General features: G+C 55.9%; 2 protein-coding genes across 21 annotated transcripts; one reads left to right on the forward strand and one right to left on the reverse strand.

The window, feature by feature from the left end:
• Positions 1-1,070: 1,070 nt before the first annotated feature.
• On the reverse strand, positions 1,071-7,730 carry PRR3 (proline rich 3). 20 transcript variants are annotated; one of them, XM_084753924.1, is made up of 6 exons: positions 7,547-7,730; positions 6,413-6,552; positions 5,998-6,075; positions 5,662-5,724; positions 2,901-2,941; positions 1,071-2,274 (listed from the first exon to the last, which is right to left on the reverse strand). In XM_084753924.1, the coding sequence occupies exons 1-6, from the start codon at positions 7,698-7,700 to the stop codon at positions 2,088-2,090; spliced, it is 663 nt and encodes a 220-aa protein (XP_084610050.1). In that variant the 5' UTR covers positions 7,701-7,730; the 3' UTR covers positions 1,071-2,087. The 20 variants fall into 20 exon arrangements, with proteins under 20 accessions (XP_084610050.1, XP_084610045.1, XP_084610049.1 ...); XM_084753919.1 differs by having other exon boundaries at positions 2,901-3,020; XM_084753923.1 differs by having other exon boundaries at positions 5,619-5,724.
• Positions 7,252-15,825, forward strand: GNL1 (G protein nucleolar 1 (putative)). Its single transcript, XM_084753842.1, has 12 exons — positions 7,252-7,371; positions 7,737-7,902; positions 8,131-8,267; positions 8,426-8,577; positions 8,665-8,736; positions 9,713-9,920; positions 9,999-10,094; positions 10,634-10,828; positions 14,180-14,358; positions 14,434-14,596; positions 15,128-15,268; positions 15,477-15,825. Exons 1-12 carry the CDS (start codon positions 7,299-7,301, stop codon positions 15,716-15,718), a joined length of 1,824 nt encoding a protein of 607 aa, XP_084609968.1. The 5' UTR covers positions 7,252-7,298; the 3' UTR covers positions 15,719-15,825.
• The last annotated feature ends 2,531 nt before the right edge of the window (positions 15,826-18,356 follow it).

Here is an 18,356-nt window from a genome sequence, read left to right on the forward strand (position 1 = left end):
TTACTTTGACATGTTTTGCTTATGTGCACTGGGTACATACCTGGTGTCCTTGAAGGCGAGAGGGCGCCAAATCCCCGGAACTGGAGTTACAGGCAGTTGTAAGTGGCTCTGGTTCTGGTTCTCTGCAAAGTGAGTACTTGGAACAACAGGGCCCCAAAGGTTTTCATTTTGACTTGTTTCTAAGCATGCGCTTTTCTCCAACTCCACTACTCAAGCAAGCATCGACGCTTACCTGTGTCATTTTTGTAACTTAAATCTCCATTTCTAGGGCCGGAGGCATGGCTCAATGTTTAAAAGCAGTTGGGTTCTTTTTTGTTTTGATATATTGCTTGGGTGTATGTCTGTGGATGTCACATCTTGAGGTTACAGATGGTTGTGAGCTGTCATGTGGGTGTGGGAATTGAACTCGGGTCCTCTGGAAGAGCATCTCTCCAGCCCCTGCACTTGTTGCTCTTGTAGAGGACCGAGGTTCAATTCCCAGCACCCACAAAGTGGCTCACAAGCATGTGAATTCTGGGACCTCTTCTGACCTCCTTGGGCAGTAGGCACACATGGTGCACATACACGCAGGAAGCAAAATACTCATAAACAAAATAATAAATCTAAAATATTTTTTAAATGTCTGTTTCTAAGTCTGCTCCACACCCGACAGGCATGTCTAACCTATTGACCGTGTGACGTGACGTCATCACAAAGTCTGACATCATCATCGATAAAGTTCATGTGAACTACATGATTTGATTTACAAGGAGAAAATATCACAAAATAAATCTTAAGTGAGCAGCAACTCTTTCTGATTTTGCTTTCAGACCAAATAAAAACCTCCTAACACATCTAAGCCCTCCCAGCACTGTTCTTAGTCAGCCACTGACTGCTGTAACTCCTCCCCTGTGCGGCCCTCAAATCTCAGCCCTTGCCACATGTGCTCTGCCCACCCCACCCGTTTCCAGAGCGTAACGCGGGCGCTGCCGCTGATGAACTAAGAGAACAAGTACACTCCCCAGCAGCCTCGCCTGCACCTTCAGAGATGACTACAAACGAGACACTGAGAAAGGATAGATACAAAGGGATGCACGATTTCCACTGTTTATTACTAATATAAAAAAAGTTACAAAGGAAAAAAAGCCATTTTTAGTGCTCCATCAGTTCTCTTGCCCACACCTCCTGACGCATTTCCTCAGGGCCTGTTCAAAACCCAACAACTTCACTGCCGTTTTCACAGAAAACAACCTGCGCCAGGGACGTGAGAGAAGACGTTCAGAGATGACAGCCTGTTCAGGTTCCACCCAGACAGGCCAAGGCCAGGTGGAGATTCACAGAATTAAAACCAAAGGGCTGGTGGCCTCACAATGACAGCCTAACTAAAACAGGCCAGGCGGGAGCTGGCTGAGGAGACCCGCCTGAGGGGTACAAGACATCACTGACCTGTGACACCAGGAGCAAGGGCGCGGCAGGGAGGCAGTCAGAAGCCTCACATTCTCCCATGCTGGAGGTGGGTGAGGTCGAGGGCACCGAGAGCCTCACAGGATTTGGCAGAAAAACTTACTCTAGTGTTGGAAGTCACAAGAATGCCACGACACTGAGGAAGGGTACAGAGGGATGCACAGTTCCACAAAGCCCAGTGACCATGGCCTTAGCAGTGGGGCTCATGCTACTGACAGAAACTAGGACGTCCAAGAGCAGGGGAGGCTGTTCAGGGAGCAAGTCTGTACCAGTCACTCACACTTGACCCCAAGCCCAGACAACCTGGGGATTTCCTGGCAGCTGCAAACACTGAGGTTTCACACCAAAGGACTTAACACAAGCAGCTAGAGGACAGAGACTGCTCCAGGCGTTACGGGAACAGGGCTGCACTGGGGACAGGGACAGAAGCACAGGGAACAGCACCAAAGGTTTCCTGTTGAGCAGTCGTTTGGCAGAGGGGAAGATCCAGGAGGCAGTGGAAGGGAGCCAGGCGGGGTCCTGAAGAGCCTGGATCAGAGGACACTGTGTGCACCAGTGACAATCACAACTCTGGACCCCAAATGGGGGAGGTGACGATGATGAATGGGGTGGGCGTGTCACTGATGAAGGTGATGGAAGAGCCTTCAAGTAGCTCTATAGGGCCACGGAGAATGCATGCCCACTAGGTCGGAGGGCTCTTTCCAGCCTGGGGGGGAAGGCACTGTCACAGAGGAGGCCCGTTGACACCCGGATGGTAGAAGGCACAAAAGTCTTCGTATCGACAGTGGCCCTTTTTGGAAAAATGTCGGCAGACAGGGCGGTCGGACTTGTCTGTAAATAAGTGAGAGCATCTTAAAACCTAGTAAGAGCTGGGTGAGGTGGCTCACACCTGTAATCCTGGCATTCAGAAGGCTCATACAGGAAGACTGCCACAAGTTTGAGGTTAGCTTGTCCACACCCTCCCCCACAATCAAAAACAACTCTTCCTTCTCTACTCTCCCCCAAATCCTAATAAGTAAAATGTAATAGACTGTAGAGAGCCAAGGATTCCACTGCATACTGTTTATAGATATTTTGGGAAGACAGTCTTTCTGAGGGAAGAAAAGTGTTCAGGGCTACTTGTACCTCCTAAGGCAGCTAAGAGGCTGGTGGTTCAGTGGTAGAGGACTCCTTAACACAGGTAAGGCCCTGCATTATTACTTTTTGTTTGTTTTTGTTTTTTGAGACAGGGTTTCTCTGTGTAGCCTTGGCTGTCCTGGACTCCCTTTGTCGATCAGGCTAGCCTCAAACTCACAGTGATCCACCTGCCCCTGCCTCCCATGAGCTGGGATTAAAGGTGTGTGCCACCACACCCAGCCTTGCATTAATTCTTAATGTTGCTGAGAGCCCAAAAGGAGAAGATCCCCAGGCATGCTGGCGCAGAGGCCACAGCACAAGCATAACACAGGAGGCCTTACCTTCCATCCCCAGGGGGCCGTCCATAGGTGGGCAGGTGCTCCTGACAAGAGACCAGCTTTTGAGCCTTCGTGGATTTCTTGGCTCTTTGTGAAAGCTGTCCCTAAAGGGACCCCCATGGCCTGGCCCAGGAAAAGGAGGTACAGTATTGACACCCCACCAACCACGACCGTACGGGATAGATCTAGGACCAAGGCCTCCCCGGATGTGGCCTCTGCCCCGGGGAGGAGGTGGGAGACTCAGCAGTGGTGGGATCATTGGTCCCCGCGATCCTGGAGGACCCCTGTGAAGAGCTACAGAGAGACAGGAGGGTGATTGGTGGGCAGCTCCACCCTGACGAAGGCCCCACCCACTTACATGCAAACCGACCAGGCAAAGACACGGCTTTCTTAGTGCTTTTTAAACCCATGTGCTGGGAATTGAACCCAGGTGTGTATGCTAGGCAACTACCCTTACCAAGCTAAATTCCCAGCCTCCAAAAGGCGGTCCTTCCACATGCCCTTTCCTCTCCCTACTCTGACTTCTGCCTGGTCCTGAATCCTGACTTTATCAGTCGTGAGATTCTTCAAGTTGTCTAGACCGGCAGCTATGGCAGTGCAGTATCGTACCACGGGCATCTCAGCTGCTCTATCTGCTCTACTGAGGGCCTGCGGGGTTCTCAGCTGCTCCATCTGCTCTACTGAGGGCCTGCGGGGTTCTGTGTGGCCATCAGCATTTCTTCATGTACCTACAGCTTCTGTTCAGATTCCACTGGCAGAGGAGCTGCTCACTACGTGCAGGGGATGCAAGCTTGACTGTATTAAACAATTTCACACACTCAACAGTGGCTCTGCTCTTCCCAGGCACTGCAAGAGTCAGCCTTTCTCACTGTGTGAGAAACAAGCTTCCGGGTGTGACTGCCTACACATACACCTGTGTACCACATGCCTGTGGGGTGTCCAGGTGTGTGCGAAGAACGGACTTCAGGGCTTCTCTAACAGCAGCCACGGTGCTCTTAACCACACGGCAATCTCTCCGGCCCCCAAAAATAGATCTTTAAAAACATTTACCTTTTTAAAGATATATTTGTTTATTTTGTATATAGGGTTCTGCCTGCACGTAAGCTAGAAGAGGGCGCTAGGTCTCATTACAGATGGCTGTGAGCCACCATGTGGTTGCTGGGAATTGAACTCAGGACCTCTGGAAGAGCAGCCAGTGCTCTTAAGTGGTGAGCCATCTCTCCAGCCCTGAGAAATAGATTTTTAAAGATATATCTTATTTGCCAGGTGGTGGTGGCACACGCCTTTAATCCCAGCACTTGGGAGGCAGAGGCAGGTGGATCTCTGAGTTTGAGGCCAGCCTGGTCTACAAAGTGAGTTGAGGACAGCCAAGGCAACACAGAGAAACCCTGTCTCAAAAAACAACAACAAAATAAACAACAAAAGATGTATTTTATTTTTGTGTGTGTTGGGGGTGTGTGTGTAGGTGTCATGGGGTGTGTGTGGCAGAGGACAACCGTGGAATTTGGTTCTTACAGTACGAGCAGCCCAAGGATTAAAGTCGGACTGTCAAGCATGGTGGAAAGCACGCTGACCTGCAGAGCCATCTTGTCAGCACGACTCGCCTCAGCTATTTTTAAGTCTATAGTTCAATACTGTAAGTCCATATGATGTGAAACAGAATCCCAGAGCCCTATGCTGCAAAGAGACCCAAACAGAATCCTCTGAACAAGCCCTTTCCTCACCTCTCCAGCAGCCCACTCCATCGCTCCTGTGAACCTGACTTCACACAACATGCCTTTATATGCCCACGTTCTCTGTGCAGGGTGCTCAAGGGTCACCGTGCTCCGAGACAAAACTATATTCCACTGAATGTGTATTTTGTTAGCTGACAGCGGCCTGAGCTACCCAGCGACAGTCTCAAGGGTAAGAGCCTAAGAGCACTGGCTACTCTTCCAATTCTTCTAAAGGTCCAGAGTTTAATTCCCAGCAACCACATGGTGGCTCACAACCTTCTATAATGAAATCTGGTGCCCTCTTCTGGTGTGCAGGCAGAGCACTATATACATAAGTAAGAATGAAAATAAATAAATAAAAAGACCACGCTTTCAATTCTTCCAATTATAAACCCAGATATGGGACTGCTAGCTTCTACGGAAGCTCTGTACTTACTATGTAGCCCAAGCTGGCCTCATAACTGCTACAATTCTCACTCTTTAAAATTATAGACACGCTACCATGCTTGGCTTATTTTCAGTTTACTAAAAGCTCTTTTTACTGCTTACTATAGTAGTTTTACAGCCTCCTGTCTACTTAGCTAATAGCGTTATTTGGTTAACAGAAACTTGTATTACCTGAAAGATTTGTTCCTTTACAAATCTTTCCTTTTGATTAGCACAAGTGTGCTGGCTTCCGTATCTCTCTGTATGTTACATGTGTGAATGTGGAGATCAAGAGGCTTGACAGGGTCTCCCTGAGCCTGGAGCTCACTGATTCATCTCCATGGGCTGGCCGGCAAGCCCTCGAGTTCTCCTACCTCGGCCTCGTCATCACTGAGTTATGGCCAGTTTTTTACATGGTTGCTAAAACCTCAAGTCAGGCCTTCGTGCTTAATTATGGTAGCAAGCCCAGTACCTGGCTCCTCCTCTTCACCTGTCTATCAACAGGATGACACCGAAATCCCAGCTTTCCTGCGACCAACCGACCTTGTGCCTGGTCTGGGTGTTGTTTACAAACTCTTACCTCCTACTGTCAGCCATGAAGCGAATTTATAGTTTCTCCTCACCTGACTTGGGATCCCGCGGCTTCCCATTAGCCATGGGGGGAGGGCCCAGAAGGCTGGGTGGTCCTAAGAGCAGACGTGAAAACACGGTCGTCGGAATGGTGCCAAGGACTGATGACTTCGTTCTCGACAGTATGCTGTTTAACACTCTTTTTTTATACCAGTAAGGTCAGATATACCCACTCAGCAGTGCCGCTCTCACCCCGTCCATCTGCCCGTCCCTCTGCAGAGTTGTTTGAGAATCCATCAGACGCTAACAGAGGTCTCTAACAGCTCTTTCCTCCTAGCAGCGCTGCATCCACCACATGCCCAGTGATTCCACAGACCCCAATCCCTCACCTTAACTGGTGGCCCATCATAGTATTTTTCTCCTCTCCTTCCCTCGGGGGAGTAGTTCACAGAAGGCTGCACTCTGACCTAACCAGTGGAAGTGTGGTCACAAATTGTCTTCCCGGTCATCACAATCTGTAATATCGCTGCCGCCCCTCTCCCCCCTCGCCATCCTGCGGCCGGATGTTCAGCCGCCGCCGCCGCCTCCCCTGCCTTCTCCAGAAAGGGTTAGGAGCCAGACTGAGGCTGAGGGTTCAAGCAAACCGAACACCTCACTCAAGGTTCCATCACCACCACCACCTCCACGCCCCACCCCACCTCCACGCGTGCGCCCGCCCTCCTTCCGTTGGCGCCGCCTCCCCCGCACTGGACCCCCCGCCTAGCCCCTGGCCCGCCGACAGGCGTGTGCACGCCCTGCATGCACCTCACCAATGGGACGCTCGTCCTCCTCGTCTCCAGGCTCGTCCCGCTCGCACAGCGAAGGATGCTGCTGCTGCTGCGGCGGCGGCGGCTGCTGCTGCTGATTCTGCTTCTTTCGTTTCGGCATCGTGGCTGCGGCAATGGCTGCAGCAGAATTTGGAAGGGCAGTGGGGAAGGGGCACACTGGGTTTGCTTCCGCTTCCGGGTGGGCGGTGGGGGGGGCCCGGTGACCGAGGCTCCCGCCGCGCCACTTCCGGGGGGGGGAGGCCGTGGATCCTACAAGGTGGCTAGCTCACCCCGCCGCCGCCGCCCCACCCCGTGGCGCAAGCTTTCTCCCCACGTGGAAAAACAAGCGGCCCCGCAGGAGGCCTGGGGCCGCCACTTCCGGTCCCCCGGTTACCGTGGCAACGCCGCAGCCACAACTCCAGCGCTCTCCGACCTCGCTCCCCAAGTCCCCGTTAACCCCCACCCCCCATCGCCCGCGTCGTACCCCGTCTCGCCCGCGCTTGCACACGTGGCCGGCGGGCCCGCCTCTCGCCACCCTCCTCACCGAGTCCCGGTGCCGCCGCGCCCCCCCCCAGCAGGTGAGCCGCAGCTCCGGGGGGGGAGCCTGCCGGGCGGCGATGACACGCGTCACCCCCCCTCCCGCGACCGCCACTTGGTAGCGCCCGTGACGGAGCCCGCCCGGGGCCTCCCACGCGCGCCCGCCCGCCCGCCGCGCACCCCGGAGCCCGGCTCTCACGTGCCGCGCCGCTCCCCGCCGCTGACGTCACCGCGGCCCCGCCTCCCCCAGCGCCCCGGGCCGCCGGCGGGGGCCGCCCGGCGGGGGAGTCAGTTGCGGCGGCGGCGGCGGCGGCGGGGAGCGTGGCGGAGGAGGGCCGGCCGGGGCCATGCCGAGGAAGAAGCCCTTCAGCGTGAAGCAGAAGAAGAAGCAGCTGCAGGACAAGCGGGAGCGGAAGCGAGGTCAGGGAGGGGGCGGGGCCGCCGCGCAGCTCGGGAGGAGGGGTGTGCCGCCGCACGGCGGGCGGGCGGGGGTGGGGGTGGGTGGGCTCTCGCGGTCCCGCGTGGGCGGCCGCGGTGAGGGTTTTCCCCGCAGCCGGGATGGGCGGGGGCGCTGGGGAAGCCCTGCTGCTTGTACCGGTGTACCGGGCGCCGTGACGACCTCCGGGCCCACCCGGTTCGGAACTGGGGCGCGCGCTGGAGAGAGGGGATGGAGCCTCTGGAGAAGTCGGGGCGAGCCGGAGGAGAGCTTGTCCCACCGGCCCCGGGGGCGCTGTAGGTACAACAAGCATCGGTCTGCACCGGCGTCACCGGCCCCCTCCCCTCAGGGCTCCAAGATGGGCTTCGCTCCAGTTCCAACAGCCGCAGCGGGAGCCGGGAGCGGCGGGAGGAACAAACGGACACCTCGGACGGGGAATCCGTGACCCACCATATCCGCAGGCTCAACCAGCAGCCTTCCCAGGGGCTGGGGCCCCGAGGCTACGACCCCAACCGGTGAGCCAAGGAGAAGGGCGCCCTGACCCCGGGGCACAGCGAGCGCGGGGCTGGCGAGGCCGGAAGCCACGTCGTTCCTCTCAGGCATGGGCCACGGTCTGGCCTGCCTTCCAGCGGGGCTGTCAAGAGTTTGTCCTAGAGGAGGCTTGGCCGAGTTGCCTGCGGAGGAGAAGCGTGGTCACAGGACACCACCACCCCCCACTAGATGCGCGGTCCTTCCTCCCTCAGATACCGGCTGCATTTTGAACGGGACAGCCGGGAGGAGGTGGAGAGGAGAAAGAGAGCGGCCAGGGAGCAGGTCCTGCAGCCGGTCAGTGCCGAAGTGCTGGAGCTGGACATCCGGGACGTCTACCAGCCTGGCTCGGGTGAGTGAGGGTGGGCCGCGTGGTGGTTGCCATCAGCTGGCTGAGACGAGAAGCGGTCCGCAAAAGGTCTTCATGCTTGTTGGGACTTTTCTCTCTCTCTCTCTCTCTCTCTCTCTCTCTCTCTCTCTCTCTCTCTCTCTCTCTCTCGCGTTCCCCAGTCCTGGACTTTCCCCGCCGGCCTCCTTGGAGCTATGAGATGTCCAAGGAACAGCTAGTGAGCCAGGAAGAACGGAGCTTCCAGGAGTACCTGGGGAAGATACACGGGGCCTACGCGGCCGAGAAGCTCAGCCACTTTGAGCACAACCTGGAGGTGACCGCGGGGTGGGGGTCCTAGACATCGTCCTGGGCTCACACAGGAGGAGGACTCTTAGGACACCTTCTCTTCTGATCTTTGCAGACGTGGAGGCAGCTGTGGCGCGTGTTGGAGATGTCCGACATTGTCTTGCTCATAACTGACATCCGACATCCGGTGAGTACTCGGAAAGCTTTGCAAGGGGGACGGGGTTGGTCCTAGTGGGAGCTGTTCAAAGGCAGGAATCGGAAGGCAAAGGTCCTGTGTTGGCAGGTGCTTGCCGGAGGTCAGCCTTGCATGCATTCCTGGGGCGATGCAGCCTTGCTTTGTGGGATGGGATCTCTTAACACACCTGTCTTTTCTGGGTGCCCGGTAACAGCAGCTTCCTTCGTTGCTCAAGTCTTTAGTGAGGAACCTTTTTTCCTTTGTGTACTCGGCTGAGGATGAAACCCTGGGCCTGAGCTTCACCGCTGGGCTGCACCCACAGCCCGAGCACTCGGCATCTCATTCTCCTCTTACTGTAGCCTGCCACACCCCTGCTGCCCAGTTGGCCCTCTGAGATAGAGCAGTGGAAAGTCCAGTGTAGGGCTCCAGGGAGTCCCACCCAGATTGCTAGGGTGCTGGGTGGAGCCATAGCCTGCAGCCCGTGAACCCCGGTCTCCTGACTTGACCTGCACTGCACAAAGGGAGGCCGTGGGCAACACTTAGGCGGGATCCTCAGTGAATGCACATGTGTGTACAGTTGGAAGTATGCAGGTGCACGTCCATATGCACCTCACGTGCCCGACCCTCAGTCATACGTGTTTGACACAGGTGTGTACACAGGTGCACATACTGTTGTGCATGTAGCTATGCGTGAGTATACGCCCACACCGTTACATGCACGTGGAAGCAGGTGCTGTCCCTTATCCGTCCCCATTCCCTGTCCTGACCGTCACCACCTCAGCGTACCAGGTGTTGTCATCTTTCCATTTATTTCTCTCCCGTCACAACCTGCAGGAAGCTCCCCAGGACTTAACTGCACTGACACTGATTTGCTCCGTGTTGCTGCTTTACTGTTTTCACCCCCAGAATCTACTTCAGACTGGGCCTCCCGCGTCTGCTGCGCCTGGTCAGCACACTGGCTGGGCTCACCTTCTGTCCTTCCACCCAGGTTGTGAACTTCCCCCCAGCACTTTATGAGTATGTGACTGGAGAGCTTGGGCTGGCGCTGGTGCTGGTGCTGAACAAGGTGGACCTGGCACCGCCCGCCCTCGTGGTCGCCTGGAAGCACTATTTCCACCAGCACTACCCTCAGCTCCACGTCGTCCTGTTCACCTCCTTTCCTCGGGACGCTCGGACTCCACAGGAGCCTGGGAGTGGTGAGTGGGCTCTGCAGAGGGTGCCTGGGTGGGCTGATGGCACGGGAGATGAGGTGCATCTTCACCCTCTCATCTCAGTCATGAAGAAGAGTCGAAGACGAGGGAGAGGTTGGACCCGGGCGCTGGGGCCAGAGCAGTTGCTGAGAGCCTGCGAAGCCATCACTGTGGGAAAAGGTGCGTAGCCCTTGGTGGAGGCCTTTAGGGGAGGCTCAGGGGCTCATGTCTGGACATCCCCCTATTACACATTCTTAGGAAAGCTGTAAAATAAGGAACAATCTCACAGTGGGAAAGAGAGAGGTGGGAGTGGGCGGGGCCTCTGTGGTTTGGTGTCCTGAGTCTTTTTTTTTTTTTTCCTTTTGGTTTTGGTTTTCGGAGACAGGGTTTCTCTGTGTAGCCTTGGCTGTCCTGGACTCACTTTGTAGACCAGGCTGGCTTCAAACTCATACAGTGATCCACCTGCCTCTGCCTCCCAAGTGCTGGGATTAAAAGCGTGCACTGTTGCACCTGGCTGTCCTGAATCTTCCTAGATGCTCAGGTGGAAAAGACATTTGTGACTCCAGAGTGGGGTTCGCTGAAGGCTGGGAGAATTCTGGTCTGCGGCAGTATCTGCTGGCACTCTGCGATTCTCGGCAATGCTGATGGCATTTGCTCTGTGTTGTCCGTAGTGGCCCAGGGGTGAGGGGAACCCCTTTATTATTTTCTTCTTCAAACAGTGGACTTGAGCAGCTGGCGGGAGAAGATCGCTAGAGATGTGGCCGGGGCCTCCTGGGGCAATGGCTCTGGGGAGGAGGAGGAGGAGGAGGATGGGCCAGCAGTCCTGGTGGAGCATCAGACTGACTCAGCGATGGAGCCCACAGGCCCCTCCAGGGAGCGCTACAAGGACGGGGTGGTGACCATCGGCTGTGTGGGTGAGAACCGTCGTCGCATTGTGTCTCAGCACCTGGAGAGGAGGGAGCAAGGCCTCTCTGGGCTGCAGGTTCTTCAAAGAGCGGCTTCTGCCGTGTTGGGTCTTTTTGTTTGTTTGTTTTTGTTTTTTCAAGACTGGGTTTCTCTGTGTAGCCTTGGTTGTCCTGAACTCCTTTTGTAGACCAGGCTGGCCTCGAACTCACAGCGATCCACCTGCCTCTGCCTCCCGAGTGCTGGGATCACAGGCGTGAACTATCACCACCCGGCTAGTACAGGGATTCCTAAGTCACAGCAGGAGAGCAGCAGGGTAGGAGCCCCTGTCAGTGTGGGCATGGTTCCTCTCTGGTTAAGGACTGTCACAAGCCAGGCGTGGTCGTACTCACCTTTAATCCCAGCACTTGGAGACAGAGGCAGGAGGATCTTAGTGAGCTCAAGGACAGCCTGGTCTACAGAGTGAGTTCCCAAGCGCACTTTAATCCCAGCATTCGGGATGCATGTCTGTTCTACAAAGAGTTCCAGGACAGCCAGGGCTATTACACAGAGAAACCCTGTCCTGAAAACCCAAAACACCAAAACAAACAAACAAACAGTGAGTTCCCAGCCATTAAGGATTTCACAAGGAGACTCTATCTCAAAAGGGAATACGAGCTTTGTTCTGCAACCAGTAGAGCAGCGGTTTTCAACCTGTGGGTCGTGACCCCTGTAGGGGTCAAATGAGCTTTTCACAGGGTTTTACATTGGCTAGTTAACATTACAACCCACAGCAGCATCAAAATCCCAGAAACGAAGTAGCAACAAGAACAGCTTTACGGCTGCGGGAACCACAGTGGTGGAGGGAAGAGACGGCCTAAGGTCTCCTCTCACCTTGAGTACAAGACGTGAGAGGAGACCTTGGTAATTTACTACCTTAGATATTTGTGGGGTTTTATTTTGTTTTAGATTTTGTCTTGGCTTTTATGTGTGTGGGTGTTTTGCCTGCATGTATGTACATGCAGCACGTGTGTATCTGGTAGCTGCAGAGGCCAGAAGAGGGCACTGGACCCCCTGAAGTTGGGGGTGTGGACTGTTGCAAGCGGGTATGTGGGTGCTGGGCACAGAAGCCGGGTCCTGGAGGAGTAGTGACTGTACACCCTGACACGTCGCTCTAGCCTGGCAGTTTGGGGTGTCAGGAAAGTTTGTTCTTCCTGCTGAGTGGGGTGGGGGGTGGGAAGGACAGGAAGGGAAGAAGAGGGTGCAGAGCAGCCAAGAGCTGCTTGGGCGGAGCTGGGTACGCGGCTCAGCCTGTTTCTCCAGACTTTGGGAGGCTGAGGCGTGAGGATTGCGAGAGTCTGAGGTCAGCCTGGACTTGTGCTGAATTCCAGGCCAGCTCGGGCTACAAGTGATCTGTAATAAGCCCCCACACACACACCCAGAGTTGCTTAGCAGGGGGAGATGGAGGTGGGGGTTGGTGAGACGGAAACATGATGTGAAGGTGGAGAAAATGAGATGCTGATGGCTTCCCTTTGGGTCACACGAGAGAGCAAGGAGTAAAGAAGTTTTTCTTGGTTAGTTTTAAAGCCTGATCCGCCGGGACTCCTGAGCTTGAGAACCTGGGAGAGGAGCGGAGGGAAAGAGAAGTAAGGTCTGGAGCTGAGGAGAGAGAGGAGAACTGGAGACCGGGGTGTGGCGGGCCAGGCTCTCAGTGTCAGGGGCCAGTGAGCAGTCTGGGGAGCAGTTAGTGCCATGGGTGGGAGGAGAGAGGTGAAGAGAAAGCCGAGGATTGAGGCAGAGCCAAGGAAAGGAGAAGGGGAAAGGCCAAGGAAGAGTCTGGAAGTGAGGTGAGCACAGTGTGCTTGAAGTCTCATGTCTGAAGCAGGCCTGAGAGCTGAGGGGAGCCAGGTGAGGGCCACCCCAGAGAAAAGTGAAACAGCATCACCCGTGGCTCCGGCTGGGTGCAGGGCAGGGCTGCAGGCGCTGCTGAGACAGAGGCCAGGGGCAGACACACCTCCCAGGGAGATGCTGTGCTCAGGGGACTCTGAGGCTGCTGTGTTTGTTGGTGTTGAGGTTGTACAGTCACAGGTGAACTGTGACAAACACACTGAAGTCCTCAGGGTTGTGGGTTTGTTGTGTGGAGGCTTTGGTTGTTTCTGAAACAGGGTCTTCCTGTGCGGTTTAGGCTGTCCTCAGACTCAGAGCTGTTCTGCCTCAGGCTTTGAAGTGCTGGGACTACAGCCGTGTGTCGTCACTGTGGGCCAGGAGGACAGAGAAGTGTTCTGCTCAGAGGGAGCTGCTGCTGTGTCCCCGCTGCCACCCTTGGAGAAGAGGTGGCTTGGTGTTGTGCACACGCCTTCAATCCAGGTTGAGTCCTCAGGGCTCGGCTTTTTGTTTTGTTTCTTCTATTTTGCTAGGATTAAAGGCATGTGCCACCACGCCTGATCAGGGCTCAGCTTTTGTCAGGTGACTGAGACGCAGGAAAGCCAGGACCAGGAGTTCAGGGTCAGTGCTAGGATTTGCCAGAGTGCTGGATGCTGGACCGTGAGGTGGGTCCCGTGTAGCACCAGGCTCACTTGTCTATTGTTGTAAATAGACGCCTCAACTAAGGCAGCAGCCTGTATTTAAAAAGATGCTTATTGGGATCAAGTTTCAGAGGGTGAATTGATGACCATCACATGCAACAGCAGGCATGGCGCTGCGCAGTGCCTGACAGATAGGAGGGACAGGCTGGGTCTGATGTCGGATTTTGACCTGTGACCTTTGGGGGTCACATACATCCTGCAGGTCAGCTACTTAAGCTTCATAACTAGCAACATTACAGTTATGAAGTAGCAACAAAATAGTTTTGTGGTTGGGAGTCACCACAGTGTGAGCAACTATATTAAAGGGTCCTAGCATTAGGAGGGCTGAGAACGGCCGTCCTCGTCCTTCCTAAAACAGTTCCGCCAGCTAGGAACCAAGCATAAGAGCCGTCTCACTCAGACCTCCACACGGTGCTGCCACACTTGGGTCGGCTCTGTGCATAGCCTCGGGCAGCTGATGCAGAGAGAAGAGTGGTTCAGGCTCTGAGGGCCTGAGTGGGGGATGGGAGCTCTGTGCAGGGGTGTGAGCCAGCTGGACAGTCATGATGGTTCTTAAGAGGTGCGGGTATACCTGGTGTCTAAATTCTGACCTGTGTGGGTGGGAGGCGTCTACCCTGTAAAATGAGGAGCAGACCCCCAAGAGGCCAGGGCTTGGGTAAGGCCACAGCTGTAGGTGGGGAAGCCAGAGCTTGTCTGGCTTGGTGGCTGTGGTACCGGTTTACCATGAGCTGTCCTCCTGACAGTCCTGTCTGGCCCAGAGTGAGAGCTGTCCTACAGCCGTGTGCGTTGTCTCCCTAGGTTTCCCCAATGTGGGGAAGTCCTCGCTGATCAATGGGCTGGTGGGGCGGAAGGTGGTGAGTGTCTCCAGAACGCCAGGCCACACCCGGTACTTCCAGACCTACTTTCTCACCCCCTCTGTGAAGCTCTGTGACTGTCCGGGCCTTATCTTCCCCTCCCTGCTGCCCAGGCAGCTGCAGGTATGTGGGAGAGGGGCCTGGAGGGGAGGGGAGAGGGCGTGGGCCTGAGGAAGGTGCTGAGTGCTGTGTCCGCAGGTTCTGGCTGGAATCTACCCCATCGCCCAGATCCAGGAGCCCTACACCTCCGTGGGCTACCTGGCCTCCCGCATCCCTGTGCAGGCCCTGCTGCACCTCCGGCACCCAGAGGCCGAGGACCCTTCATCTGAGCACCCCTGGTGTGCCTGGGACATCTGTGAAGGTGGGCGGGCTTCATGCCTCTGCCTTTCCTCTCCTGTCAGCCTGCCCTCTCCACTGCTTATTCCTAAATTTCTTTCCTCTGCCACATTCAAGACCTCCAGGCTGGGCTGTGTGGAACCCTGGAAGGACGGTGTGGGGCTGGGACCTGGTTCACGGGGTCCCTACTGTGCGGGGCTGACGGGGCTGGGACCTGGTTCACGGGGGTCCCTACTGTGCGGGGCTGACGGGGCTGGGACCTGGTTCACGGGGGTCCCTACTGTGCGGGGCTGACGGGGCTGGGACCTGGTTCACGGGGTCCCTACTGTGCGGGGCTGACGGGGCTGGGACATGGTTCACGGGGTCCCTACTGTGCGGGGCTGACGGGGCTGGGACCTGGTTCACGGGGTCCCTACTGTGCGGGGCTGACGGGGCTGGGACATGGTTCACGGGGTCCCTACTGTGCGGGGCTGACGGGGCTGGGACCTGGTTCACGGGGTCCCTACTGTGCGGGGCTGACGGGGCTGGGACCTGGTTCACTATTTCCTCCCTTTAGCTTGGGCAGAGAAGCGTGGTTATAAAACGGCCAAGGCAGCGCGGAATGATGTATATAGAGCAGCCAACAGCCTCCTTCGCCTGGCAGTGGACGGCCGCCTCAGCCTGTGTTTCCACCCCCCTGGTTACAGTGAGCAGAGAGGTGAGAGCCACATGTTCTCCTCCGTCCCTAGTGAGGGTTGTGGACCTCAAGGCCAGACAGGGTCACTCTGGGCAGTTCTGACGCTAGTTTACTGGTCTGCAAATGTGGGTGATGCAGGTGGCTGTGGGGTGCGCGCGCAGCTCTTGTCTCCTCTGCCTTTGTCTCCTCTGCTCCATCTCTTGCTCAAACACTTCCTTGTGTCCCTCAGGCACCTGGGAGTCTCACGAAGAGACTGCAGAGCTGGTGGTGCTGCAGGGCAGGGTGGGGCCAGCAGGTGATGAAGATGATGAAGAGGAGGAAGAGCTAAGCAGCTCCTGTGAGGAGGAAGGCGAGGAGGACCGGGATGCTGATGAAGAAGGAGAAGGAGACGAGGACACGCCAACCTCAGGCCCTGGGTCCTGCCTGGCTGCCCGGAACCCATTTGCCCTGCTCGGCGAGGACGAGTGCTGAGCCCCCACCCGGCACCACTTTCCCTCTCGCTAGCTTTGCTTTTGGACTGAGCTGGAGGCATCTTCCCTTTGCCACCCTGATTGTGAATAAAGATTGTCTGCTTTGTAGCCCCGTCCCCGTTGCTGGCTGGCAGCTGTGGGAGGCTTCTGGCCTGTCTTCGCCATTCTCTTTGGGAAGCGGGCCTATCCCAGGCCTGGCCCACTCCCCACGCAGCGCTTGAATCCCGGTGGGCAGAGGAGGGCTGAGACAGGCACACCCGGAAATAGCCCCCTTTCCTCGCACTCGAGCAATGTCCAGCGCCCCCTGTTGGTGAAGGAGCCCCAGGAGGTGTGCCGTCACGGGAGGTTTTTATAGGAATTTTCCAAATTCAGACATTTATCAAGTCTGTTTCTAGGCCTGCACTAAGTACAGAACCCTTTTCTGTGATGCAGGAGCCAGCACTGGCCATGACCTCATGGGCACAGACTTTTGCCTTAAGATAGGTCTGTGAGGTTCTCCAAATTCTGGGAACTCATGGAGTATTTACTATCCTGGAACTTAACTGACACTGAAATGTAAACATGACAAAAAGCTTATGAAAATTAATGAGATGTGTGCAGGTGGAAATAATGAGCTGCAGCTGACATCCACAGTGGCCAGGGCAGCCCTTTGAGTACGATTTTACCGGGACTGGGAGCTAACCTTGCTGCGCTGCACAGACCCAGCGCCTGAGACCATTCACTCCGCTCTGGGGTGGAGCTCAGGCTGTTCCGGGCCTGAGTGAGCCAGGAGCTGGAAGGTGTCTGGGGCTCTTCAGTAGTTGTCTGTATTCCAGAGAGCCCTAGTCTGAGTTCTTGGTGACAGGAGGGGGCAGCCACAGTGCCTGGGGAGGGTGGTAGCCTGGCCCACTTCTCTGCAGCGCCAGCACTGACCTGCCTATCAAAGAGAAGGAACCTCCATTGAGAAGGGTTTACTCCCTTCAGGGGCTGCCACGGGGACCTGAGTCCAGGAACCTACACTGCACTGAGCTACAGCATGTGACCGTGTGTGCAGGTCACCCGGGGGCTGGAGAAGAGGGACAGCCCTACTAAGAAAAACCCAGTCTCCAATCTAGGGCTCTCAGCCGCACAACAACAGTCAGAATTTGAGTGTGCCGTGTGCCCTGCCCGCTTGTTGCTTCTGTTCAGTCATCTTTGACTCGCGGGGCTTGACATCAGGAGCCGGAGACCTCACAGGAACCAGTGTTCTTTTAAAGATCGGATCTCACCGTGTAGACCCGGACTTGCAGGGTAGACCAGGCTGTTTTTGAACTCACATAGATCTGGAGGGAACTCAGGCAACTCAGTCCCAAACAAGTGGGATGTGTCCCCAGTCACTGTCAGTGCCTTGCTTATTTTATAGGTAAATAATACCAGGCAAAGCCGACGGAAGAGGGAAGTCAGGCCCTATGTCAGTGCCTGAGGCTGGGGAGGAACTGAGTGGAAGAGTGCCCAGAGCCCTCCCCGCTCTCTCTTGGGTGGGTACCTGGCTGTGGTGGCCTGGGGCTCTGGCATGCAGCGAGCCAGCCTAGCACGATAGCCAAGTGGTCAATGCAAGAGCTTTGTTCACACAGCACCCATTCAAAAGCGGGGTGCTGTGCGTGTTCCAGGTTTATCCAGCCTAAACCAATGCTGCAGTCAACAAAAGCTAGTTGGAAACTGCCAGAAGTTGTGGGACAGAACTCCAGCAGAACAGAGACCAACCCGCCACCACCGCTGACACAACATAGTCGTGCACGTGTCGTGGGACTGTCGTGGAGGGTGAATAGTGCTATGATCCCCAGGGAACTTGTTTATCCACTGAGCATTCGTTGAGTAGCAGCTGTCAGCCACAGCCCTTTGCGGAGTTCACAGTTTATTGATGAAAGCAATAAAATGGACAATTTTTAAGTGTGGTGAGTACTGGGAGAAGAGGGATGGGGGAGCCCCGGGATCCCCGAGCAGAAAGTGTTGGGACATGGCTGCAAGCTGGCATGCATGTGGGAACAGAGGGCAGTGACTTCCGTCGCTTTTTAAGATAGCCTCTCACTGGGCATGGAGCTCATTGACTGGCTAAGATGGCTGCCGTTGAACTCCAGGGCGTCTCCTATCTCAGAAGTGCTAGGGTGGACAGTGTGCTCGGCAGCAGCTGCCTCTCTGAGTGCTGGTGCCCTGGCCTCAGTTGGTCAGGCTTGTGAGCCATCCTACAGCCCTGGAAGCTGGGTCTTAGAGCAGTCATGCAAGGCTGAGAAAAGTCAGCTGTCCCAGGAGCTGTGGGAACGCGAGTCAGACTGAACGGCCTAGAGGGCCAGAGAGGTTCACCCTGAGGCCAAAGTGAACACTGGGCGCAGTGAGCACAGGGTGGGAGCAGAGGGATAGGTCACCGACAGGGTGTAGCGTAGAAGGGAGTGGAGAACTTACAGACGCCTGTCTGGTGAGAGAAGCCAGCCAGTTAGAGAAAAGCAGGAATGCTGAGGGGAGGGGGATGCTGAAGGTGATGATTGGGTGGGGGTGGGGCAGGTTGATCACTGAGGTGTAGTGGATCCATCGGGGATGTGAGCTCGGAGGCCCCGGATACAGCAGAACACTAAGTTATAGTACAGCGAGTGGAGGTGCGGACACTGGAGTAAGGATGTCACCGT

The sequence above is a fragment of the Acomys minous genome (assembly GCF_964271855.1).
Source record: "Acomys minous genome assembly, chromosome: 13".
NCBI classification, from domain to species: Eukaryota; Metazoa; Chordata; class Mammalia; order Rodentia; family Muridae; genus Acomys; species Acomys minous.

Bases quoted from the DNA above. Each gene is read 5' to 3' on its own strand.
- GNL1 (XM_084753842.1), top strand. From the start codon at position 7,299: ATGCCGAGGAAGAAGCCCTTCAGCGTGAAGCAGAAGAAGAAGCAGCTG. The intron at 9,921-9,998 runs GTGAGTGGGCTC...CTCTCATCTCAG, and splicing joins TCCACAGGAGCCTGGGAGTG to TCATGAAGAAGAGTCGAAGA. The intron at 15,269-15,476 runs GTGAGAGCCACA...TGTGTCCCTCAG, and splicing joins TGGTTACAGTGAGCAGAGAG to GCACCTGGGAGTCTCACGAA.
- PRR3 (XM_084753906.1), bottom strand. From the start codon at position 7,700: ATGCTTGTTGTACCTACAGCGCCCCCGGGGCCGGTGGGACAAGCTCTC. The intron at 6,553-7,546 runs GTACAAGCAGCA...ATTCTGCTGCAG, and splicing joins TCACGGCGCCCGGTACACCG to CCATTGCCGCAGCCACGATG. The intron at 3,192-5,618 runs GTAAGAGTTTGT...GTCTCTCTGTAG, and splicing joins TTCATGGCTGACAGTAGGAG to CTCTTCACAGGGGTCCTCCA.